Source organism: Gallinula chloropus (genome assembly GCF_964237585.1).
Source record: "Gallinula chloropus genome assembly, chromosome: 13".
NCBI classification, from domain to species: Eukaryota; Metazoa; Chordata; class Aves; order Gruiformes; family Rallidae; genus Gallinula; species Gallinula chloropus.
The window spans coordinates 12,953,496-12,974,301 of record NC_140098.1 but is presented as its reverse complement, the minus strand read 5'-3'; the positions used below and the strand labels follow the sequence as shown (position 1 = coordinate 12,974,301).

General features: G+C 53.5%; 2 protein-coding genes across 2 annotated transcripts in view; one reads left to right on the top strand and one right to left on the bottom strand.

Annotated features, from left to right (window-relative positions):
* The window catches only part of LOC311196741 (protein NDRG4-like), a gene marked incomplete at both ends in the record, with an annotated part of 721,213 nt that overhangs the window by 207,472 nt on the left and 492,935 nt on the right, over positions 1–20,806 (bottom strand).
* Positions 1–20,806, top strand: part of LOC311196464 (hydrocephalus-inducing protein homolog) — a gene marked incomplete at its 5' end in the record, with an annotated part of 68,878 nt that overhangs the window by 5,726 nt on the left and 42,346 nt on the right. The window contains 12 exons of the mRNA XM_084270034.1: positions 1,860–1,984; positions 2,395–2,596; positions 4,233–4,308; positions 6,220–6,319; positions 7,348–7,466; positions 7,636–7,859; positions 10,518–10,585; positions 11,949–12,186; positions 14,246–14,381; positions 14,781–14,867; positions 18,471–18,623; positions 19,778–20,016. Coding sequence (XP_084126160.1) covers positions 1,860–1,984; positions 2,395–2,596; positions 4,233–4,308; positions 6,220–6,319; positions 7,348–7,466; positions 7,636–7,859; positions 10,518–10,585; positions 11,949–12,186; positions 14,246–14,381; positions 14,781–14,867; positions 18,471–18,623; positions 19,778–20,016 — 1,767 coding nt within the window. The remainder of the gene's footprint in view (positions 1–1,859; positions 1,985–2,394; positions 2,597–4,232; positions 4,309–6,219; positions 6,320–7,347; positions 7,467–7,635; positions 7,860–10,517; positions 10,586–11,948; positions 12,187–14,245; positions 14,382–14,780; positions 14,868–18,470; positions 18,624–19,777; positions 20,017–20,806) is intronic.

The window sequence follows — 20,806 nt, the reverse complement described above, 5'->3', positions numbered from 1 at the left end:
GCTCCAGAGAGGAGCTCATAAGTGAATCTGTGGGGCCAATTCAGCATCTTTGATAGCTTCCAGAAAACGTGGTCACATTTTGGCCATGATTTGACTGCTTTTTCATGAAAAAACCCAGCCAGCCACCCCAGCACTGCCCATGCTTCAGTGTGCTCTGTGCCTGCCCTCCCTCTGCAGGGCCGTGCCCAGCCCCTAACCGCAGCACTTGGGAATAAAAATCCCAAGAGGATAAATCCAGTAAGTCTCTTCCCATTGCTCTTGTGGTTCAGGCAGGAGAATGAGTTTCTTCTCCGTGACATTGGCAGAGAGAAATGTCATTCCAATAGGTTTAAGATGAAAATGGTGTCTGGGAGCAGACAAGGCGCAGCGCTGCCTTTTCCTGCGGCGATGGACGTTGTGCTCTGCCGTGCTCCAGGGACAGAGAGGGTCGGGTCTGGGATTAGATCCCTCTAGGAGTGTCCCCACCCAGCTCGGAAAGCTCGGGAGATGATCCTCCAAGGCAGAGCATTCAGGGATCCCCTGTGGTACCCATACACTACAGGGAGGTGTAGGGATGCACAAAGACCACCCGAGGTTATGAAATTAGGGCTGAGGTGCAGGAAAAGGGGGGAAGGGAAGGTTGGGCTTGGGAGGTGCTGAGTGTACCTGGGATTTTTCAGTGCAGTCTCAGATGCTTTGTCCTGAGGGACTGGGTTTGCTGGGATGGTTATGCTGGTTGACTTTGGCTGTTAGACTGCTGCCAAAAAGTAGCATGTGCAAACATTAAGCCTTTGGGTTTGGTGGGGTTTTCCCTGCTGTAGATCTGGGTGGACAGGGTGGGGCATTTCAGTCCCCAGTAACTTTGCTGTCTGCCTTGGGGCTGGAGGTAGCTTTTAATGAACTAGGTTCTCCCAAACTCAACTGGTTTTATGATGCCAATTAAGGCAGCAGTAGACGAAGGAAAGCTTGGCTGTTAGAAGATGAAGGTAGCCCGGGACTCGCAGTATAGTGCAGCCTCCTTGCACGCTGCGTTTACTGAGCATGTGGGTGCAGGAGAGAAGCCAACGTGGTGCTTTGAGGGCCTGTGTCACAGACTTGCCAGCTTCTTTCACTTGTCAGCTGCCTTTCTGCATTATGTCAGGAGTATGCTGGTCCTTGGTATCCTCGTGGGACATAACTTGAGCCCAACTCTGTCAAGATGGGGAAGCTTGACCCCTGGTGAGAGTAAGCAAGCCCTAAATAGCAAGATAGATAATTATCAGAGTGCTTACAGGTCTAGTGTTGCTCTCTTGCTGAAGGGCCGTAATGGGCAAGATCTCAGCAGGTCCTGGTGTGAAGGGGACTCCTGGGTTGGTGTGCCTAGATGAGGGTATAGGAGCTGGGGACTGCAAGGTGCTGCTGGGAGATCAGGACCTGCGAAACTTCAGACATTGTACAACAAAGCAAGCGTACAGCTGGATGTAGTAAAAGCATGCCAGAAGAAAAGGAGCTATTAACCCCCCCTCCAAACCTTCTCTCCTGTCTTTCAGGAGTAGCAGGTTTCTAGGTGGCAGAAAAAACCCTGATTCCCAGGGACATCAGGGTCAAGCTGTGCATGCAAACACCTCTTACCTGCTCTGGGCTCTTCACAACCCATTCTCTGATGGTATGGTCCGGACTGGAGCCTGGATGCGGAATCTGGGGAGGATGAAGTCATTTCATACCCTCGGGACTTTGGAGAGCGAGGGTCGCCAGCCGTGTTTCTGACCCCCTGTGTTCTGGGTTGCTGCTGCCAGCTGCTTGTTTGCTCCTCACAGAACTGATCTGCCGGGAACTAGACTGCAAAAGAGCCCCCAGAGCTCCCACCACAGTCCTGATGAGTGTGTGTGTCTCTGTTGCAGCCCTTTCTCTGTCGATCGCTCCTTTGGTACACTCGGCATCGGTGAGGCCATGCAAGTAACAGTGGACTTCCACCCACTGAAGACTGGGGATCATTCCGGTTCCCTGCTAGTTCAGTACGACACAGGTGAGTATCCTGTCTGCGTCCTTCAAAGCAGAACAAGGCTGAACTTCCTTTGCAATTTACTTGGATTTGGTCCTGTAAGCGTAACGTGTGTGTGTGTGTGTGTGGGGAAGCTCTTGTCTGCATCCCATCCTGCCATGGGCTGTCACTTTGCTCCTTCCTCTGCCACCTTCTTTTCTGGCCCACACCCTCCAGGCATCTTTGGGGGGGATCAGTGAGAGACTGGGAGAGACTTGACACTTGTGGTGGGCCTGGAGGAGATGCCGTGTGAGCTGTGGCTGAGGTGGGACTCCCCTGGGAATGAGGGGTAATAAAAGCTGTAGCCCTTTCTTCTGTGACCTGAGGCTCGCTGCGTTCCTCGTGCTTTCATCAGCAAGTGAGAGGAGTAAAGAGTCCCCTTTGCTTTCTTCCAGGTGAAAACATTAAAACAAAGCTTTATGGAGTGGCTGTAGAAGTCAACATCTGGCTGAATGAGAAGCCTGTGACCATTGAGAAGACCTACCTCACGCTGTCGAACCGCAGATGCGTGGCCATCCACAACCGCAGTAACATCATCGCCCGCTTCCAGTGGAAGGCTTGTGGCACGCAGAAGGAGAAGGATCAGCGGGAGAGAAGGTCCGTTTCAAAGATGCCTTTGGTTAGGTACCCTGCTCAAGGGGAACGCTACCGTATGGCCTCGAGGGGGGTTGGTGCTTTTAGGACAAGTCAGCCATCCACAGCATCAGGGTGGGTGTCCCTGGGCTTTAGGGTGATGGAGCTCGGTGCTTCCCATCCCAGTTCCATCCACCCTCTGGCTGAGGGTGATGTTTTAGGGAGGAAAGCTTGATTGCAGTGACTGGATTTCCTCTGAGAGCGAGCTCTGGTGTTTGTGGGAGCCGCAGACTGCTGAGAGCCAGTGGCTCCCGGGCTGCAGAGAGTCTGTGAAGCTTCATTGGCCCAGGAGGATGAGGCCATCTCCTGAATAGGTTTGGGCTGTCCAGGTTTCCAGCACAGGGTGTTTCTGCCCTTCCTTTGAGCCTGGGGAGAGTTTGGAGGTGGAAGGGTCTGCAGGGAAGGAAGGTAGGGCAGCATGGGACTTGGATGTGCATTTGGGCTTCAGAACCCCCTGTCTTCATGGTGGAGAGAGATGGGGCTGGATCTTCAAAGGATTTCTTTGGGGAAGCTTTGAAAGGCCTCTCTCAGGTGGCAGAGACACACTCAGAGCCCGGGAGGTGGAATGAAGGGTGGGAGATTCCACTTCAAAGCTTGGGTGATTTGGGAATCCTTGTGTGACTTCTCAGAGTGGGGCGGATGTAGGAGTTAGCGTGACTGTGGAGCTGATGAGGAAACTGCCACAAACTGGAGGCTTTGTGAGGGCTTATGAGCAAGTAAAGGTCAAGGGAATTAAGTCAGAAATGGCTTGAAGGCCAAAAGTAGTTTTCCACTGTTACCTATTTTTAATTCCGCAGTGTGTGACTTCTATGTGAGCTCAGTGTGTTAAAAGAAAACCTCATGACCTCCTCTTGGTAAAGGAATAGTCCAGGGAAGTGCCACCTCTCCCCACCTGCCTGTCTCAGACTGGGCCCTGAGTGATGCTCTGCCCCTCTGGAGGCAGTGACTGGAGCGTGAAGGGGGACAGCAGTGCACCCACTCGGAAGTTCTGCTCCCTTCCCATCTCTGGCTTGTCATCCTTAAACTCCGGGATGATTTGGGCAACTACTACCAAGTGAGGGAGAGATTAACTGTGTCAGAGCTCTGAGGAGAAGGGGAAAAGGAAAAAAACAGGTGGTTCAGGGCCAGGCTGAAAGGTTTGGGCTCAGAGGTGCCAGTCCTGAGGTCTTCATCAGGTGATGTTAGGCTTCCTTTCTCACGGCCTCTGTATTTCTGTACCTACCCACTGATTTCACTGGGATGCTGTGGTGCCTGAATCCCGGAGCCCTGGGATCCTCTGGTGGAGGCGGGGTGGGGAGCAGAGGGGATGTGGTTGTTCCTTATACCTGCGGGTCTGAAAGGGAAGAGAAGACAGTGATGCTGGGAACCTGCAGCGCAGACCAGGGGGCTGCTGCCCTGCCTGGTGATGGGCTGCCCTGGTGTTCCTCATCCTCCTCTGCCTCCCCTGAGCATCCTGGGAGTAGGAGAAGCCAGTTGAGGATGGAGGTGGATTCCCCATTGGTTGTGGCAGCAGCTTTGAGCTAGGTCGCTCTCCTGAGGGCTGCTCACTTGTGTAAGACCCCAGGACGCAAGATCACCTTTCCCGCCTCCTCTCCTGCAGCATCCCCGACCAGAGTGCCAAGGTGCAAGGAGAATCCCAGCTTTTCTCTGATGGGATCTTCAGCATTGAGCCAGCGGTAAGTGACAGCTTTGAAACCTCCCTTTCTCTTCTTCCTCCTCCTCTTCCTCCCTGAATGAGGTCACTCAGCAGATCCCTGCTTGATGTGCTGGGAGGAAACGCTGGGTTTCTGGTGGGGCCGGGAGAGCTGGTGGCAAAAAGCATTTTCCAACTTGTGATGGGCACCGAGAGCCTAAAGCTGGGCTTTGCTCCCAGGGCTATAAATGAAGAGCTGCCTAAGTGTCCTGACCATGTTCAGAGGGATGGAGCCTTATATGTAAAGGCACACCTTCCACTGGGTTAACGCAAGGTGTGGGACCATGTCAGTTGAGATGCTGACCCGAAGAGCGAAGCGCTCCTCTGTGGGAAGGAGGGCAAATTCAGCCCCTGTTTAATCACAGAAATACCAGTCCTCACCTACCCTGGTCTTGTGCCAGCCCTGAACCTCTGTTCTGGTGCCATCAGGAGCTTGCACGTGAGACCAGCAGGTTCAGGCAGGCTTTTTGACCTCTGACACACCTAGGTACAGCAGCTTGCTTAGTTATCTTGCTCTTCCATTTATGCGAGCCAAAGCTCGTGGTTTAATCCCCCCGAGCCCCAACTCCGAGTGTGTGCCTGGTCTGGCATGAGAAAAGGTGAACCTGCTTTGTTTTAGGGAGGGGGATGGTGTTTTCTTATCACCCATGTAAGGTTGGGAGTCACCAATGCAGAGCTGCAGTTTCACACCGGTGCAGCTGGGGGCAGCATGATGTGACTAAGAGATGATGTCAGAGCAGTAGGGAGCTTGTAGAGAGTGGGACCTGATCAGCCGGGCGTTCGGAGCATCCTGCGCTGCACCAGAGCTGGTTGTGGGGTGTCACCCAGGGCTCCTGCTTAGTGGCAGTAGGACTAGGCCTCCACAACGGGCTTAACCCGCTCCTGAGGGGCATTAAGGTGAGGCCCAGAAATCCATCTGCCCACAGAACCGAGTCCTGGTACTTCCCGTAGTGATGAGTGGGTGTGAAGAGTAGCCAGGTCCTTTGGAGTGGACACCCCTCCTAGACATCTACACTGATGTTAAAGAGTTTGCTCCAGGGCTGCCTACAAGTGGGCTACTACCCGATTCTCCCCCCTTGTGTCTCTGCCAGCATCAGCAACCTTTTGATTTCCATGAATTCTGTTATTTATGGAACAATCAATTTTGCTCCAGAGTTTTGCTCGTGTCTGTCTGTTCCCCCGACATGGGGCTGTGTGGATGTCAAACCATAGTAAAGATTTTCTCCTTTATCAACTGGAGAATCTAAAATTCCACTAACTTCCATTAGCCTTCTCTCCGGTGATGAGCCTTTAGCTCAGGCAGAGACACTTCTTGCTACCTGAATGTGCTGGAGAGGCTCCCTAAAAGCAGGGATAGACCTTTCAGGCCAAAAGTGGCTTCTGTCTTCCCACCTATCGCCCGTGGTGCTTGAGAGCACCCTGCAGAAATAATCAACCCCTTGTGACAAGTGGCTAGAGGAAATACTTGCTTGCAGGAGTTAGGAAGCTGATGGAGGGATGGTAGTCTGGGAAAGGCTTTGTGGGGTGACCCTGCTCTGGCAGGGGGTGGGCCTGGATGAGCTTTCGAGGTCCCTTCCAGCTCCTAAGGGTCTGTGAGTCCGTGACTGGCCGGCACCTCTGAAGCGATCCTGCTGGACTCGCTGGAGTGTGAGCGGGGCTGGTTGCTCCGTTATAGCCCAAATTTAACAAAATGCCTCTCCCAGGTGCCAGTAAAGGTCAGGGACTTGGAAAGTTTTTCGCAGCTGCTTCCAAACTCCCTTATAAATATTGTTGATCAGTGTTACTGGCTCTTTGCTCTTCCCTGGTGCTCTAAATATCGGCTCATGGGGCCACGGTTGGAACGAAGGGATGTGACGTTTGAAGATAAATGGTTTGCTGTCTGCTTCTGTTTTAGGAGGGAGAGATTTGGCCGAATTGTTCGGCTGAAATTAGTGTGACCTTTAAGCCTCAAGAAGCCAGAGTCTATCAACAAAAGTTCCTCTGCGACATCTCAGGTACGGCTCCTCTCCCCTCCTGCTCTTGCCCGTGGTGGGGAGGAGCCTGGCTGAGGTATCATGGTGGGAATTTGGGGAGCTGCTTCTCCCTAGACATCCTAAAGCCCTGTGGTGGTTAGATGCTGCTGCAGGTGGCGAGTCCTGGAGCACCCAGGTGTGGAGCTGTATGTTGGGTGCAGGTGGTGCTGAGCTGCATCAGTATAAAGAGCAGATTTTTGTCTTGGGTTGTGTTTTCCTGAGCTTTACACCTTCCTTGAGTGGATTTCAAAGCTCATCTTAGCACATGGGAAGAGATTGAGAGGTCGCGTTGGAAACCCAGCATCACCCCAAATCCTGTGTTCAGTTTGGGCACCTGACTCCAAGAAGGACATGGAGGTCCTGGAGCGTATCCAGAGAAGGGCAGGGGGGCTGGGGAAGGGGCTGGAGGGCAAATCCTCTGAGGAGCTGGGGATGTTCAGCCTGGAGAAGAGGAGGCTGAGGGGAGACGTTATTGCTCTCTCTAGCTCCCTGAAAGGAGGCTGTGGGGAGCTGGGGCTCAGCCTCTTCTCACAGATAAGTAGCGACAGGACGAGAGGGAATGGCTGCAAGTTGTGCCAGGGGAGGTTCGGGTTAGAAAGGAGGAGAAATTTCTTCTCCGAAAGAGCGGTTGGGCATTGGAAGGGGCTGCCCAGGGAGGTGGTGGAGTCACCGTCCCTCAGAAAGGTTGGATGAGGTACTTAGGGACATGGTTTAGTGAGTAATAGAGGTGGTGGGGGGATGGTTGGGCTGGATGATCTTGGAGGTCTTTTCCAGCCTTAATGATTCTGTGATTGTTTCAGGGTGCAAAGTGATGGCTCAATTAGAAAGCAGCCCAAGGGTTTGGTCAGAAAGGAGAAAGCAGCCCAAAGGCATATCTGCCAAGGGAAGGGTCCTGTACCTTTCTCTGGATCTTCCTGGGCTGATCCCTGCCAGCCCCAAGTCGGAGGCTAGAGCCTGGAAAATGCGGGATCAGAGGGAATTGATGTTCTGACATTGAATTCTCTCCCCAGGCCGTGAGGCCAGGCTGCCCCTGTACATCGAGGGGGAAGGTATAGGGCCTCGGCTGCGCTCCAGCTTTGAGCATCTGGACATCGGGGATGTCTTCATGGGAGCAGCGCACAAGTACGAGGTGAGCTGTGAGAGCTAGCAGGGCTTGGGCTGGAGCCTGGTGGCTCCTTGTGGGATTTCTGGCAGCTCAGGAGTTGAGCAGGGCAGCTCTGTGCCAGCTGGACAAAGCCAGAGGTTCTATGGAGTTGCCATAGAGGTCTATGCATTTCCATTTTGCCTTCCTGCTGCAGGTGGTGCTGTTTAACAAAGGACTCATCCAAGCTGTCTTCAGCTTGGTTCCTCCAACTACAGTTCTGGGCTCCTGCTTCACCTTTCGCCCCAGCGAGGGGGAGATTTTGCCAGACAATCTCCAGGTCATCCAGATCTCCTTCAGTTCCACCATCCTGGGGCAGTTCACAGAAGAATTCAAGTTCAATGTGAATGGATCCCCCAAGCCCGTGACCTTGACTATCAGGTGAGTGGGGAGGTTACAGAAGCTTGGTGGGCACATCTGGAGTTCTCTCTGGGTAGTCATCTCCCACCTGCCTCATTTTCTGGCGAAGCAGAGAGAAAAAGGTGTTGTGGGAGGTCTTGGCGTGGGGATGCTAGGTTAAGAGCTGAGACCCTTTAACCTTGGCTCCAGTTTGAACCTTGCAACCCAGGGGTGATGACCTTCCTTCCTTCCTACACCCTCAATATACCCTGTTTAACTCTGAAAGACTTGTGCCTGTGGGAAGCACCTTGGCCTTCTTGGTGGAGCTTTCCAGGACACTCTTGGCACAGAGTTTGGTGGCGACAGGTTCCTATTGTGACCCTTTGACACCCCAGTGTGATGATCCTGGGGCTGTAAATGACTACCCATGCTGGAAAAAGTTTAACTGGAGCTTGTACAGGAAAGGTGTGGAGATGCCTGCTGCCCAGGGTGGGTACCAGGAGCTGGTAGCTCCTTCCCCCTTGGGTTGCGGCAGGCGTGTGATGGGCTGTAGATGGGTCTGGGATGGGTTTGTGATGTCCCACGTGAAAGCACAGCAAGGCCAAAAGCACTTTGGAGACCTTTGAGCAACAGGCCAGCCTGGGTGATTTTGTGTTTTATAATCCTCTGTTAAGAATCCACCCAACCTGGGTAGCAGCAGGCTCAGTGTCATCCCTCGCACTCCTGTGTTGGGACAAGGTGTCCTCCCAGCTCCTGTGCAGCGAGTGCTGCGCTGCCTCCTTCCTGCAGCTGGAAAAGCGCCGATGCAGGAGCCTGGGAGCTCTCTGCAGCAAGAACTCGGGCATCATCCTGTGGGCCGGTGCTGGTTCAGAAGATAATCTGCACCGAGCCGAGGGGGGAAAGAGAAAAGGCTGATAAGAGAGTCAAAGCTCCTTTCTCAGGCTCTCAGCAGCGGATAAACTTGTCCCAGTGGGTCATAACCATGGGCTGGTGGGATAGTGTGGTGTAGGCAGGCAAGCTGTGGGGCTGGCTGTGCCTCCTCGGCCACCAGCCTCCTGCTAGATCAAGGTAGCCAAGAAATGAAAGGAATCTGCAGTGGGTTTTGCCGGTGAGGCAAGAGAAACAGGTAAAAACAGAACAAGAAGTTTATTGCTTGAAGAGAGAGCGGGGAGTCGGTGTGACCAACTTGAGCTTCAAGACACCCGCCTGCTCGAGCTGAGCGCCCCGCTCCTCGGGAGGCTTTGAGCGCTGGATTTAGTCCCATGTGGAGAACAACTCCCAGTTGGATGTGAGCTGGCTGGTGGGACACTGGGCTATGAAGAAGGGAACGAGGATGAGTGTTTGAGCAGTTCTTTGTTATCCTTCCCACTCAGCAAGAACCCCCTAGTCCACTAATGCTGCCATAAGATGTGATCGTTCCCAAAACATCCGCGTTTCCCCCCAGTTCCTTGCAAGCCGCACTGTTACCGGCTGTGGGGCACAGAGCTCTGGGTTGGCTCCTTGCCTGGACCTTCTGGGCAGCTGCTTGGGTTTGACTCGAGCCTGGATACCAGCGCACTCAGTAGGAATGGGAGCCTCCTGGCAAGGCTTGTCCTTGGCACTTTCCCAGTGTGATCCCCACTCGTTACCTGGCAAGTGCTGCAATGGAAAGCAGGGCTGTGCCCTTCCCTCCATCCCAAGTAAGCTCTTAGGGCTTGGGAGGTTGAGTCTGACCCTCTGAAGTCCTTGTGGAGGAACTTCAGCAGCAGTAGGGATCTCCTGCTGATGGAGGTTTGAGAGTTGAGGAAACTCCTGCCAGGTGCCCAAATCGTAGGTGACTGTTCTTTAAATGGAATACAAACCCAGGGCCTTGAGCGCTTGTTTCTTAGGTGCTTAGAAAGGGATGCTGGAAGTGGGACACCACGGATCAACGCGGGTCCCTCCTGTGGGATGCTGGGCTCTGTTCGTGTGCGGGACGGGACTAAAGCTGGAAGGCACCATTCGCTGTGCTCCCCGATTTAACTAAGAGGCGGAGCTGGGCTCGGGTGGCATCAGCCATGAGGTAAATTCATGAATGGTGTGTGGCTCCAAGGGCCGATTTCAGGCAGTGATGGCGAGTTTCGGAATTTGGAGCTGATTTTAGGGACAGGAGAGGAGGTGTGGTGGGTTCAGGGCCCCGTGTTTGGTTTAAGATGTGTTGTTCTTGGCTGTGTCAGCAGTGAGAAGCTGATACATTCCTGTGTAGAATTGTTGCTGATCTTGTTGTGGTCGGTGGGTGTCTGTGCGCTCCCCAGGATTCTGATAACTGTGTGGATCCAGATCTCCTGAGAAGACGCTCATACACTCAATGGAAACGCTGGCTCCAGCTGAGAAGGGAACCTGAGGAGGGTTACTCCATTGAGTCCACTTTTGTGTGGGCATCTCTACCCATGTGTTACAGATGGGGAAACCGAGTCACGGAGCCATCGCTTGTTTGCGGCCCCTCATTGAGCCAATTTGGGGGCATAGCTTTGCCCTATCCTGCCTGACACTGTGCCCTAAGCCCCATCTGATAGCTGCTGGCCACCTTCTGTCCCCATGGATGAGGGCAAGGGTGTGAGGGTCTGGTTTGAAACCCGCTGTGGTTCTGACACTGGCTCTTACCCGCCCGAGCAGCAGGGAGAGCTGAAAGCTCTGCAGTTCTCTAACTCAGCCAGTGCCTTTGTCTGTCTGTCCTCACAGTGGCTGCGTCGTTGGACCAACGTTCCACTTCAGTGTGCCTTGCCTCTACTTTGGCGACGTCTCCTTCGGTGAGTGCGCCCTGGGCTTGGACCGCGGGCCGAGAGGTCCGTGCGTTACCGAAACGGGGTGCTTGGAACCTCAGAGCACCCAGAATGTGTGTTCCTCTGCAGCAGCAGCCTTCAGGGCCCTTGGCAGCAGCATGGCCATGAGGGTATCAGTCCCTGAAAGGCCTCGGGAATGGGAGATGGGGAAAAAAGGATGATGCTGGCGGGGGAAAGAAGGGCGATGCCTGGGAGGGGGAGAAGGGCGACTCTGGGGTAGGGGGAAAAGGAAGACGTTGGAGGGGGAGAAGGGTGATGGAGCTGTGAACCAGCCTGGAGCTGCTCTGGATAAATGTTGGGAGGACAGGAGCCATTCGGTCCCCTGACCCTTAGTGTGAAATGTTAATAAGTGCTGGGAGGGCAGCTTGTTATCACCTACCCCATAATATGCCCAAGCCATAGCTCTGCGCAGAGCTCCTTCCCTGTGTCCCCCCACCCCGAAAGCCCAGTTCTGCTGTGCCAGCGCTGGTGGCTGAGCATCCAGAGCTCCATTGAAATGCAGGTTGTGGTTCTCCATCTCTGCCTCACAAAAGGCTTTTTACTGAGATGAGCTGAGGTTTTTAATGGGAAATCAATTGTGGATTGATGGAAGGGCCGTTATTGAGATGGGCCAGCCAAACCAGATGTCTTCTCCTGGGCTGGTCTCCTGCCTCTGCAGAACATCCCCACTGAGTGGGGTTATGCCACTGGTGAGGCAGGGAAAGCTGGTGTCAGAGCTTTTTGAGCAGTAATCAGACGTCGCCGTTCGTTAAGGAAGGTGAGACACGGCTTCTGCTGATTTCTCAGCCAGTGTCAGGCTCAGCTCCTGCCAAGTGGGCTGCAAACCTTCACGTGCTCCATCTGGTCGCCCTGAAACAGGAGATGCCGTAAGGATCCAGCTAACAAAACTGCATCAGAGGGCTTTGCATTGGGTTGTAGCTCCCCATTTCATCCATCCCTGCTTTTACTGCAGCTTCTCCTTGGTGCCAACCTGCTCTTCTGTATTGCAAACCACGGGGGGTGTTCATGGGGAGTTTTATGGATCCATTTCTCAGAGTAAATGCTCTGTCTGGCTGCTCGCTCCTATGAGAGATGTAACTGGTGCCGGTGTCGGGGCAGCTGAGAGAGAAAAACTCATGGCTTTGGGCATCAGAGCTGCCAAGGAGGGATCTCCATCACCAGCCTGGCACAGAGCTTCCATGGCAATGAATTCCTTGCTGGGCTTCTCAATTAGCTGCAATTCAGATTGAAGAGAGCCAAACTCCAGGCGCAATTTTACCGTGAGGGGCTGTTCACCCCAGGAATGTTGGGATAATGGGGGCATAAATCCCTCTGTGTGTCTCTTCCTCAGGCTTCCCTTGTACCGTGTCGTGTCGCCTCAAAAATACCTCCTTGGTGCCCATGACTTTCCACCTCCGCATCCCTGGGGACGGCTCGGGAACGCCCAGCGTTACCAGCACTGCTTGGCTGTCGAATGACAATCCTCAGCCCTGGAGATCGGGAGCTGAAGGTTCCATCAGGCCAGCCGAATTTACCATCGAGCCTCGCAGCGGGACCATCCGTGCCCTGGGATCCAAGAATATCAAGGTGTGGGGAGAATCCGGCCGGCCGTGCTTCAGCAGATGGAGCTGAAGTTTCACTGGTGGGGAGGAGCCGGGAGGGCTTTAGTGATGGGAGGGAGATAGATGCACTTCTGTTGTCTGGGTTGGTCTGGGGTGTTTGTGAAGGGGCATTAGTTTGTTTCCAGAACCATCCGCTGAGCATCCTGTGCCCTACGGTCAGGTGCGGAAGCCACGTGTGTGCTTGAGCGCTGCGTGGAGCCGTGGCTTTGGCTTAACCGTGGGCAGAGGAAGGATGAGGGCAGCGGGTGGCCATTAGAGAGATGCCCTTGTGTAAAGCAGTTTGCTTTTCTTCCCGGACTTGTTTCCCCTCTCCCGGTGAGCAGAGGAGCTGCATTCACTGCAGCCATCCCTAGGGGGGGCTGAAGCAGCTCTGCCAGGCGTGACCTGCACCCAACTTCTGGGGTCCTTTGCGTTTGGCCCTGGCTGTAAAGCTGAACTCGCTCGGTTTGAGGCAGCGCATTGCACCGGGAGTTACACTGTTGTAGCTGAGATTAGAACTGAGATTAATTTTAATACAGTGGTGAGCAGAGCAGTTGTCTGATTAGGCTTTAATTCAGTTTACACACACCCTGTTAACCACACGGGGTGTTGAACCAAGCAGATGCTGTCAGGAGACCTTTATTGCTCTCAGACTCTGCTCTACATATGGACCAGCAGAAGGATTAGGGGAAAATCCTTCTCCTTACCATGGAAGGAGAATCAGGGGACACCACACACGGAACGATAGTTTTTGGGGGTGCTGAAGGTCTTTGACGTTCTTCTCTGTCACCAGGTCACCCTGTGCTCCAACACTGTGAAGAAGTACAAGCTGGTGCTGGTGGTGGATGTGGACGGTGTCGGCAAGGAGGTGCTGGGGCTGCCCCTCACAGCCAGGTATCGGCGCTTTCCTTCGCGGCGTGTCCTCTCTCCTGGTGCATCGTCTCTCCTCCCCTCACACAAAGGCCAGCTCCAAATGAGAAGTATTACTTAATGAGCTCATTAAGCAGGGCTTTGAAAGCAGCCAGTGTTGAGGAGCATCTGTGCTCACCAGACAGGCACGGCCCCCAGACTTTAATTAGATTAATTAGATTAATTATAGACCTCTTTCTTTGGTGGGTGATGTGTAACAGGCTTCCAAAGGGCTGTCTCTCTCCTCCTTCCTGCAAGCAGTCAGTGGGGGAACTGGGGCTGGGTTGCCACCAAAGCACAGTGTTCCTTTGGGATGTGGGGAGCAGCCTGGTGTCTGTTTGGCTTAATGAAGGCACGTGCTAATGGGGAAGGGGCTTAGGGCAGGACTGGTGCAGGAAAAATAACAGCAAGATCTTCCGAAGGAGAAACAGAGTCCTTGATGCTGAGGGGAGCTCAGGTTTTGCTGCTTCCCTCTGGTCCTTTTGAGCATGAATGTTCTCACACTTAAGCCGGAAGTCATTCCTGCTGCAGCCAGGCTGGATCCCGCTGTGCTGTGGGTGTCAGTGTCATTACCAGTAGGATGCAGCTCACTGGTGCTTTTCTGCCATCCGGTCAGTGCCTGGGCTGTGATTTTATTTTTAACAACCACCCACTGCATAAGGCAGGTGCTGGCTCGGACCTTCCATCGCCGGGGCAAGCAGTTGAGGCTCTTCAGGCCCCTTTTCTGGAGAGGAGGGAGTAGTTTCTGCTGAGATACTGGGCCATACTGCACCAATCCTCGGTGGGAAGGTTCCTCCAGAGCTCAGGGCTTGCTGTGGGACCGTCAGGAGGGTCTTTGCAGACCTCCTGGGGCCAGGGTTCCCGTCAGACAGCTCTTGGACAGGGCACGGCAATCTGCCAGAGCACTTGGCCGTGCTGGCAAGGCGCTGCGGTGCAGAGACCCCGAGTTTGCTCCTCCTTCACAAGAGGTGGACGAATCAAATACAGGAAGCTGAAGGCGATTTATTGCTGTCGGGGTAATACATGTCTGTCTGACAGTGACAAATGTGTTCTGCTCCACTGCACCCTGTTCAAGGAGGAAACACATTCTACGTTCTCTCAGTATCTCTAATTCCCTTTGGGACATCTCTTTGCCTAGATGCATCGCTCCTCGGCTGGAAGTGCTGGACCCCACTGTGACATTTGGACGGTGCTTCCTAAACTTCCCGTACGAGCAGACGCTGACCCTGGTGAACAAGAGCCACCTTCCAGGCTGCTACAGGCTCCTTCCTCAGGTTTGACATCGCATCTGCCCTCAACAGTTATCCAAGGGTTTATTAAGGGGATGGAAAATAATAACAAAGGGGTGGGGTAAGACCTTGCTGGTTTATATTCAGATGGGTTCTTGTTTGCAGCAAACCTTTGGGTGTAGAAGAACCCCCTCCTCCCGAATATAGACTTTGGGAAGAGGTTTGTATTCTAGTCTTTAGGTTGATTTTATGCAGGGTGGTGAAAAGCTGCTGTGAGGAGGCTGCTGGCATGGGAGTGTGTGTCTGTGGGTGCAGCAGCTTTTGGACCCCCTTGGGATGTGAAGCCCATCCCGGTCTCCCAGCTGGGTTCCGATGGTAGATGTTAAGGAGTGCAGGTTTTGTCGGAGGTCGCTCTGAATTTGAGTTTGATTCTGTCTCTTACAGAAGCACGAGCAGGGTGATGCTGTGCAGTACTCCAGCCCCATGCCCTCTGGGATCATCATGGGTTACCGGTCTGTCAGTATCCCGCTGGTGCTGGAAGCCCAGAAGTTGGGACATCATTCTGCTTCTGCTGTGCTCTCTTTGCTTGGGAACAAGAACTCCCCACTGGTGAGTCCTCAAGGTTCCTAATTCCAGGGATCCTTCCCGGGGCTGCAGTACGCAGCCAGGATGGATAAGGAAAGGGGTTCATGGTACAAGCAACAGCCAAGGTCTAGAAGAGAGGAAGGCTGGTGGGACTTCTTGGGCAGGTGACAGTCTGAGAGTCCGATGTGGCACATAATTACAGATAGGAGAGACGGGATAACAAGCGCAGTCTGCAACCCAGCATGGTCCCTGGAGCTCAGACTCTGCTGCGTGATTAGGTGAGCAGGAGCTGCTGCTTCAGAGCAGGAACTTTTGTTCAGGAGGGCACTGGGACACCCTGTGTGAGAAACCATGCTGAGAGCTTGGCCCATCACGTCGAGAAGTATCCGTCATATCTCTGCGTAAAGCCCTGTGCATCTCCACACCCCTGGCATCTGCAACGCAGGGACTCTTCCTTTTTCCAGCACAGGCTTGGAAATGGTGAAGCATTCCTGATGATGTTTCTGGAGCCTCCTGAAAGATGCTGTTAGCGTTCAGGCATCCACAGCAGCAGCAGTGAGAGCAAGATGTAGGCAGGAGAACGCCTTGTGTAGTGTCCTGGCTTCATCTAGCTGAAATCAAGAACAAATTTAGTTAATTATATTTTAGATTAGAATGATATTAACTTTGGAAATGGCTGTTTCAGGATGTCTTGCCATCTCTCTGAGCATGGATGCCACAGGAACCTTAAGCTTTCTGTACCCGAAAGGGAGGCTGGCCTTTTGAAAGCAGGCTGGGGATTGAAACTGTCATTAAAACAGATGGAAACAATGCTGCGCAATCCCTGGATGCCAGGGAACATCTCAAGCCTGGCCTTTGTGGCTGTGCTGATAGGAGAGACAGGCAAGCCTGAAGCGGGACAAACCAGTTGCTTGGGCGTAGACGGGGCGTTTCCCTGGAGAAGGGGGATTTCTGCCCTCGAGAACCAGCCTGCTGTTTAACTGCAGGTTCCTTGCAAAGCTTTTCCCCTTGAGCTAACGGCTTCTGGGTTCAAAGCTTTACCTTGCCTAAAGTATTTGCCTTTGGAAGTGAATGTCATCTTCATTTTCCTTGTGCTTCAGGTGGAGGAGCCCAGCTCTCCCTGGCAGGGGGTTGAGTGGCTCCACAAGCCCGTGAAGTCGGTCTTTAACATGCAGCATTTGCGCTCCCTCGCCGCGAGCGTCGGTAGAGGCTTCCCTGGGTGTACTGACCACAGGGATGGGAGTTTCTAGCCGTGGGGCGGCATTCTCCCTGTTTCCTATAGCCTAAGCACAGTACTGGATTCATCTGAAGGTTTCTGGGCTAGCAGAGCATCAACTTGCACATGCTACACTGGTGGCAAATCCTCCCTGTAGGGGTCCTGTGACGTCAGCCTGACCCCGGGGGAATGGCTGCAGCGCGTCACGATGGAGCAGAGCGCGAGCTGGCTCTGAAGTCACCCCGTCAGCGCGGATACCGAGTCTGCGGCCGCGCCTTGCATTGCGTTGAGTCCCTCTGGGTGTCTGTCGCTTGGTGTTGGGCTTGCGGTGGCTGCGTGCCAGCTTTGGTGTGGCGTATTCTGTCATCCTCTGTGGGAAGGAGCTGGTAAAACCCAGACCTGGGGTTACTGGTGGTCACTCGGACCGCGGCCGTCTGCCAGGGACAGATGCTCTTCTTTCCTAAAGGATCTACCGTGACGTTATGGTACCCAGAAGCAAAGGCAGAGTGGTGCTGGGGGTGTACGTGCAGCAGTATTACCCAGAGCAAAGCTGCTCACCTTTCATGGGTGTCACATTGCCTGTCACGCTGTTGAACAGGATTTTTCTTTCCCCCTTTATGAAGACAGCAGATGAAGAGTTTTGTTGGGCTTTTTAATAAGCCTTCTCCTTGGTGAGGATTCATTGTGTTAGTGCATGTTCCCTCGTTAAAACCAGCTAGCCTGAGCATCTTCCAGATGTTATTGTGTCCACCTCCAGAGGGCTCTGCCCTGCCTTTGCTGCTTCCACCCCACTGCCACGGGGAAGCCAAGGCAGCTGGTGAGACACAGCTCTTCCCTCCAGCTCCTTCTTCCTGGCAGCTCTGGGCAAGCATCAGCAAGACCTCAGCTTTCCCTACCTCCCTCCTCCTAGAGCGATGAAACATCTATCATCACACAGCTTCAGCTTCCCATTTTTGAGGTACCAGCCTTGGTACGTGGTTTGTTGGGGTTTTTTTGGCTCTTGCACAGTGCCCTGTTAAGAGACAAGCGTTTACAGACACTGCTCCTTCTGCCTGAACTGGACTAGTGATTCTGACAGCTGTCAGTGTCTTTTCCTCGAGTGGGCCATCGTTAAAGGTTTTCCATCAGGGAGGCTGTTTTCTCCTGTGGTTAAATCCCACTCCGTGCCCTCCGGTGAATCGCACAGCGATTGTCAGTGCTGGGAGTTCTGTGCGTTTGGGTTCTGTTGAAGGGTTGAGGTGTTCTTAGGAGCTGGGCTTGTTCAGCCTGGAGAAGAGAAGGCTTTGAGGGGACTTCATTGCAGCCTTCCTGTCCCTGAAGGGAGCAGAGGAACAGGAGGGAATCAGCTGTTCCAAAGGGCAGATACTGTCAGGACAAGGGGGATGGAGTGAAGCTGAAGGAGGGAAGGTTTAAATTAGATATTAGGGGGAAGTTTTTTAATGAGAGAGTGGTGAGGGGCTGGAACAGGCTGTCCAGAGAAGGGGTGGGTGCCCCATCCTTGGGGGTGTTCAAGGCCAGGTTGGATGGGGCCCTGGGCAACCTTATGTAGCTCCAGGCGTGGAGGTTGTTGGCCCTGCCTGTGGCAGGGTGTTGGAGCTCTCTGGTCCTTGAGGTCCCTTCCAATCCAGACTGTTCTATGATTCGGAACTGGTGAAGTCCAAGCAGAGGAGATGAAGTTCCCTGGTTTTTAGCGCTGTGAGAAGGTGTCTCAGCACAGGAACCCGTGTTCCTCCTCCTACCATGGTCTCTACAAGAAGAAAACTTGGAGGGTCTCAGACTCTGGAGAGAAAAACAATCCTGCTTGAGGGACAGAATGAATAATGAATCTCTTGTTCCTGTAGTACTGGTAGTGCACAGAGGCAGCACCGAGAGGCAGCCAATGGCCGTGATCTCTGCTGCCAAGAGCCTGCTTTGCTGGGGGCTCGCGCTAGTTTTCAGGGGGCAGCTTTGTGGGGGATGCGGAAGAAGTTACCAGCCAAGTACAGCTGTCTGGAAGTCATAGAGGACAGTTTGGGGCAAGATCCAGTGGGAAAAGGAGCAGGAGCAAGAAAAGGAGCAGGAGCAGGCATGGGGTGGAGGAAGGAGAGCTGAGCAAGGGGGAAAATCAAGTGTGGGGAGCTGATTTTCCTTATCCCCCAGTAACAGGGGCCTGTGGCTTCCTGATGGGATCACTGTAGATCCCACACTTGCTCCAGGCCTCCTGCATCGGTGTTACAAGACTGCAAACGTCCAACAGCCATAATCATCCCCCAGTCTAGGAGTGCCCTGAGAGCCATCTCTTCTTTAAACTTTCCCTTGTCTTTGTTTTTTTTAATCTTCCCTACCTGGAGCAGACCATCAGCTTGAAGGCCATTGGAGAGGGACCAGTTGTCCACGTGTATCCCAGCAAGATTGATTTTGGCAATATCCACGTTCTGGCAGACGCTTCCCGCACTCTCTACCTTTCCAACCAGAGTCTTATCCCTGCATCCTTCCGGGCAGAGGTGGTAAGTATCTGTGGGGATATTTCCCAACAGAAATGATGGCTCCATAGCAGCCTGGGACTTGATTTTTGTACGTGATGTTTCCATGTCGCTATCTGAGAGAGCAGCAAGGTATTCCACCGCAGCGCAGCAAGAGGAGCCCAGCACTGGGGGACCGCTCACTAAGGCAGGGAGTTTTCCTGGATGGTTGAGCAGAAATTGATCCTAGGTCCTTTTCACAAGTTCTGGCTTTACATTGTGGGAGGTGTTTTGCTCTGAGCTGTGTATTTGGAGCTCTGAGATGAAGAGAAGCCCGTAGCCTTTTTCTCCTGAAAGGAGCACGGGTTTCCTGACCATCTCCCTACTCTCTCTGTGTTTGTTTCAAGCTCCTCCTGGTGATGGAGACCATTGCTCTGCTGCCAGCTTGCTCCCTCTGAATGTGGTTTTAGGAGGACTGGGGGGTCTAGCACCCTGATCGCCCCATCTGTAAAGGGCAATCTGGGAAAAACGAGAGGAAAAGAGAGGAAGAGAGAGGAAGCTGGGGCCATGCCCACGGGGCACAGCTGGCAGGTTTCTTCCTGCTTGTTTCTTCACTGCCTCTCTGTAAACATTCAGAGCTGGATTTCCCAAAGCAGAGAGCGCCAGGACACTTCACTGCGGCTGATGATCAGTGGGAATGGAGTGCTTCAGTCCTGGGGGGGCTGTTGGGAAGCACTGCCCAACTCTTGGGGAAAGAAGACTTTGGGCACCAGGATTTTACTCAACCTGTTTGGCAGAGTTTATCCTTCAGGCTCTAGGCCAGATCCCCCGGCTACATAGCTGCTGCAGTGGGGTTTGAGCAGTCCTGGCCTCGAGCCTTTGTGCAAACCCGTCGGTGGGGAAGCCAGGAGAGATGCAGCTTGCCTTGGTGTGCTCTCCCAGGGGGAGGCTGGGGGGGAATAAAGCTTTTCCCGAGGATGAGCATCCCTTGGGCTGGGCAAAGCAGGGTTAAGGAAGTGGATCTGTTAAAGGAGGGTGCAATACAAGCTCCAGCGTAGTTGCTGTTTCCAGACGCTTGGATTTAGGGAAACGAAGCCTTTATGTATTTACCCTCATGTCTTTAGTCCTTTCTCCTGCACCCCAGCAGAGAGCAGGGTCCGTGGTGTCCGTGCTCACTTAGCGTCTGCCGTGTCTTACAGGCTGGCAAACGCTCGCGCTGCAGGATTGAGCCCAGTAAAGGAGTGATCCCTCCCGAGACCGACATGGCTGTGGCTGTCATAGCAAACTTGGATGACATCGAACAATTCAAGGACGAGGTGACCGTGTCCATAGAGAACAGCCACAGCTACAACGTCCTCATCCAGGCTTTTGGCATTGGCACTACCATCATCACGGACAAACCGCTTGCTCCAGAGCTCAACTTGGGCCCCCACTTCAGGTAAGTTATCTCTCTGCTCCGGGCTCTGCCGTGGGCCCAGCAAGGAGGAGTTCTGCTGAAATCCTTGGGGCTGGTTCTCCTCCAGCACTCCAAGTCCTGTCTCGGTGCCACTGAAGCCCCAGGAACTCCTTTAGAAATGTTTTCTGGGCGTTTTTCAGGTTGTTAGATTCCCTCAGAAAGCCACTGAGCCAGACACCAGTTGGGAAATCGTTCCCGACTTGCCCTGGGTTAGAATCCATGCATTTCCTTGCTTTATGGAGTAAAGATTTGGAAGAAAACAGCAGGTTCCAGAAGCCTCCAGCTGGGAAATGTGACGTTACAAGTAGAAACACAGTACACAGTACTTTTTGCAGTAGCATTGCTGTCTTCTTCACTGGCTGTGGAGTATCGTCTGGCAGCGGCAGAGAACCTTAGCAGTAGCTTGTTAGCAACTCCTTGACTAAATTACCAGTGCTGTTTGGTTTCCCTTCTGCCCCAGGGAGTCCGGGAGGAGCAGCAGAATTTGTCTTTCCCCTGTATCATCTCTGAGCTTGCTGTCTCTCTCCTCTCCCCTGCCAGGCTGCTCTCTATCAGATGTGGATACTCTTTCCTCCCTTCTCCTGCCTGTTTTCCTTGCTGTCTCTTCTGCCAGCTGCCACAGCACGGAGCAGCCATGATGGCTGCAGGACCGGCCCTGAAAGGGAGCAGAGAAGTCTCCTGAGGTTGGGTGGGATAAAGGGAGAGGGTTAATGGCAAGAGCTTAGCTCAGAGAAGGGGATTGGTTTGATCCTACCGTGTGTGTCTGAACCTG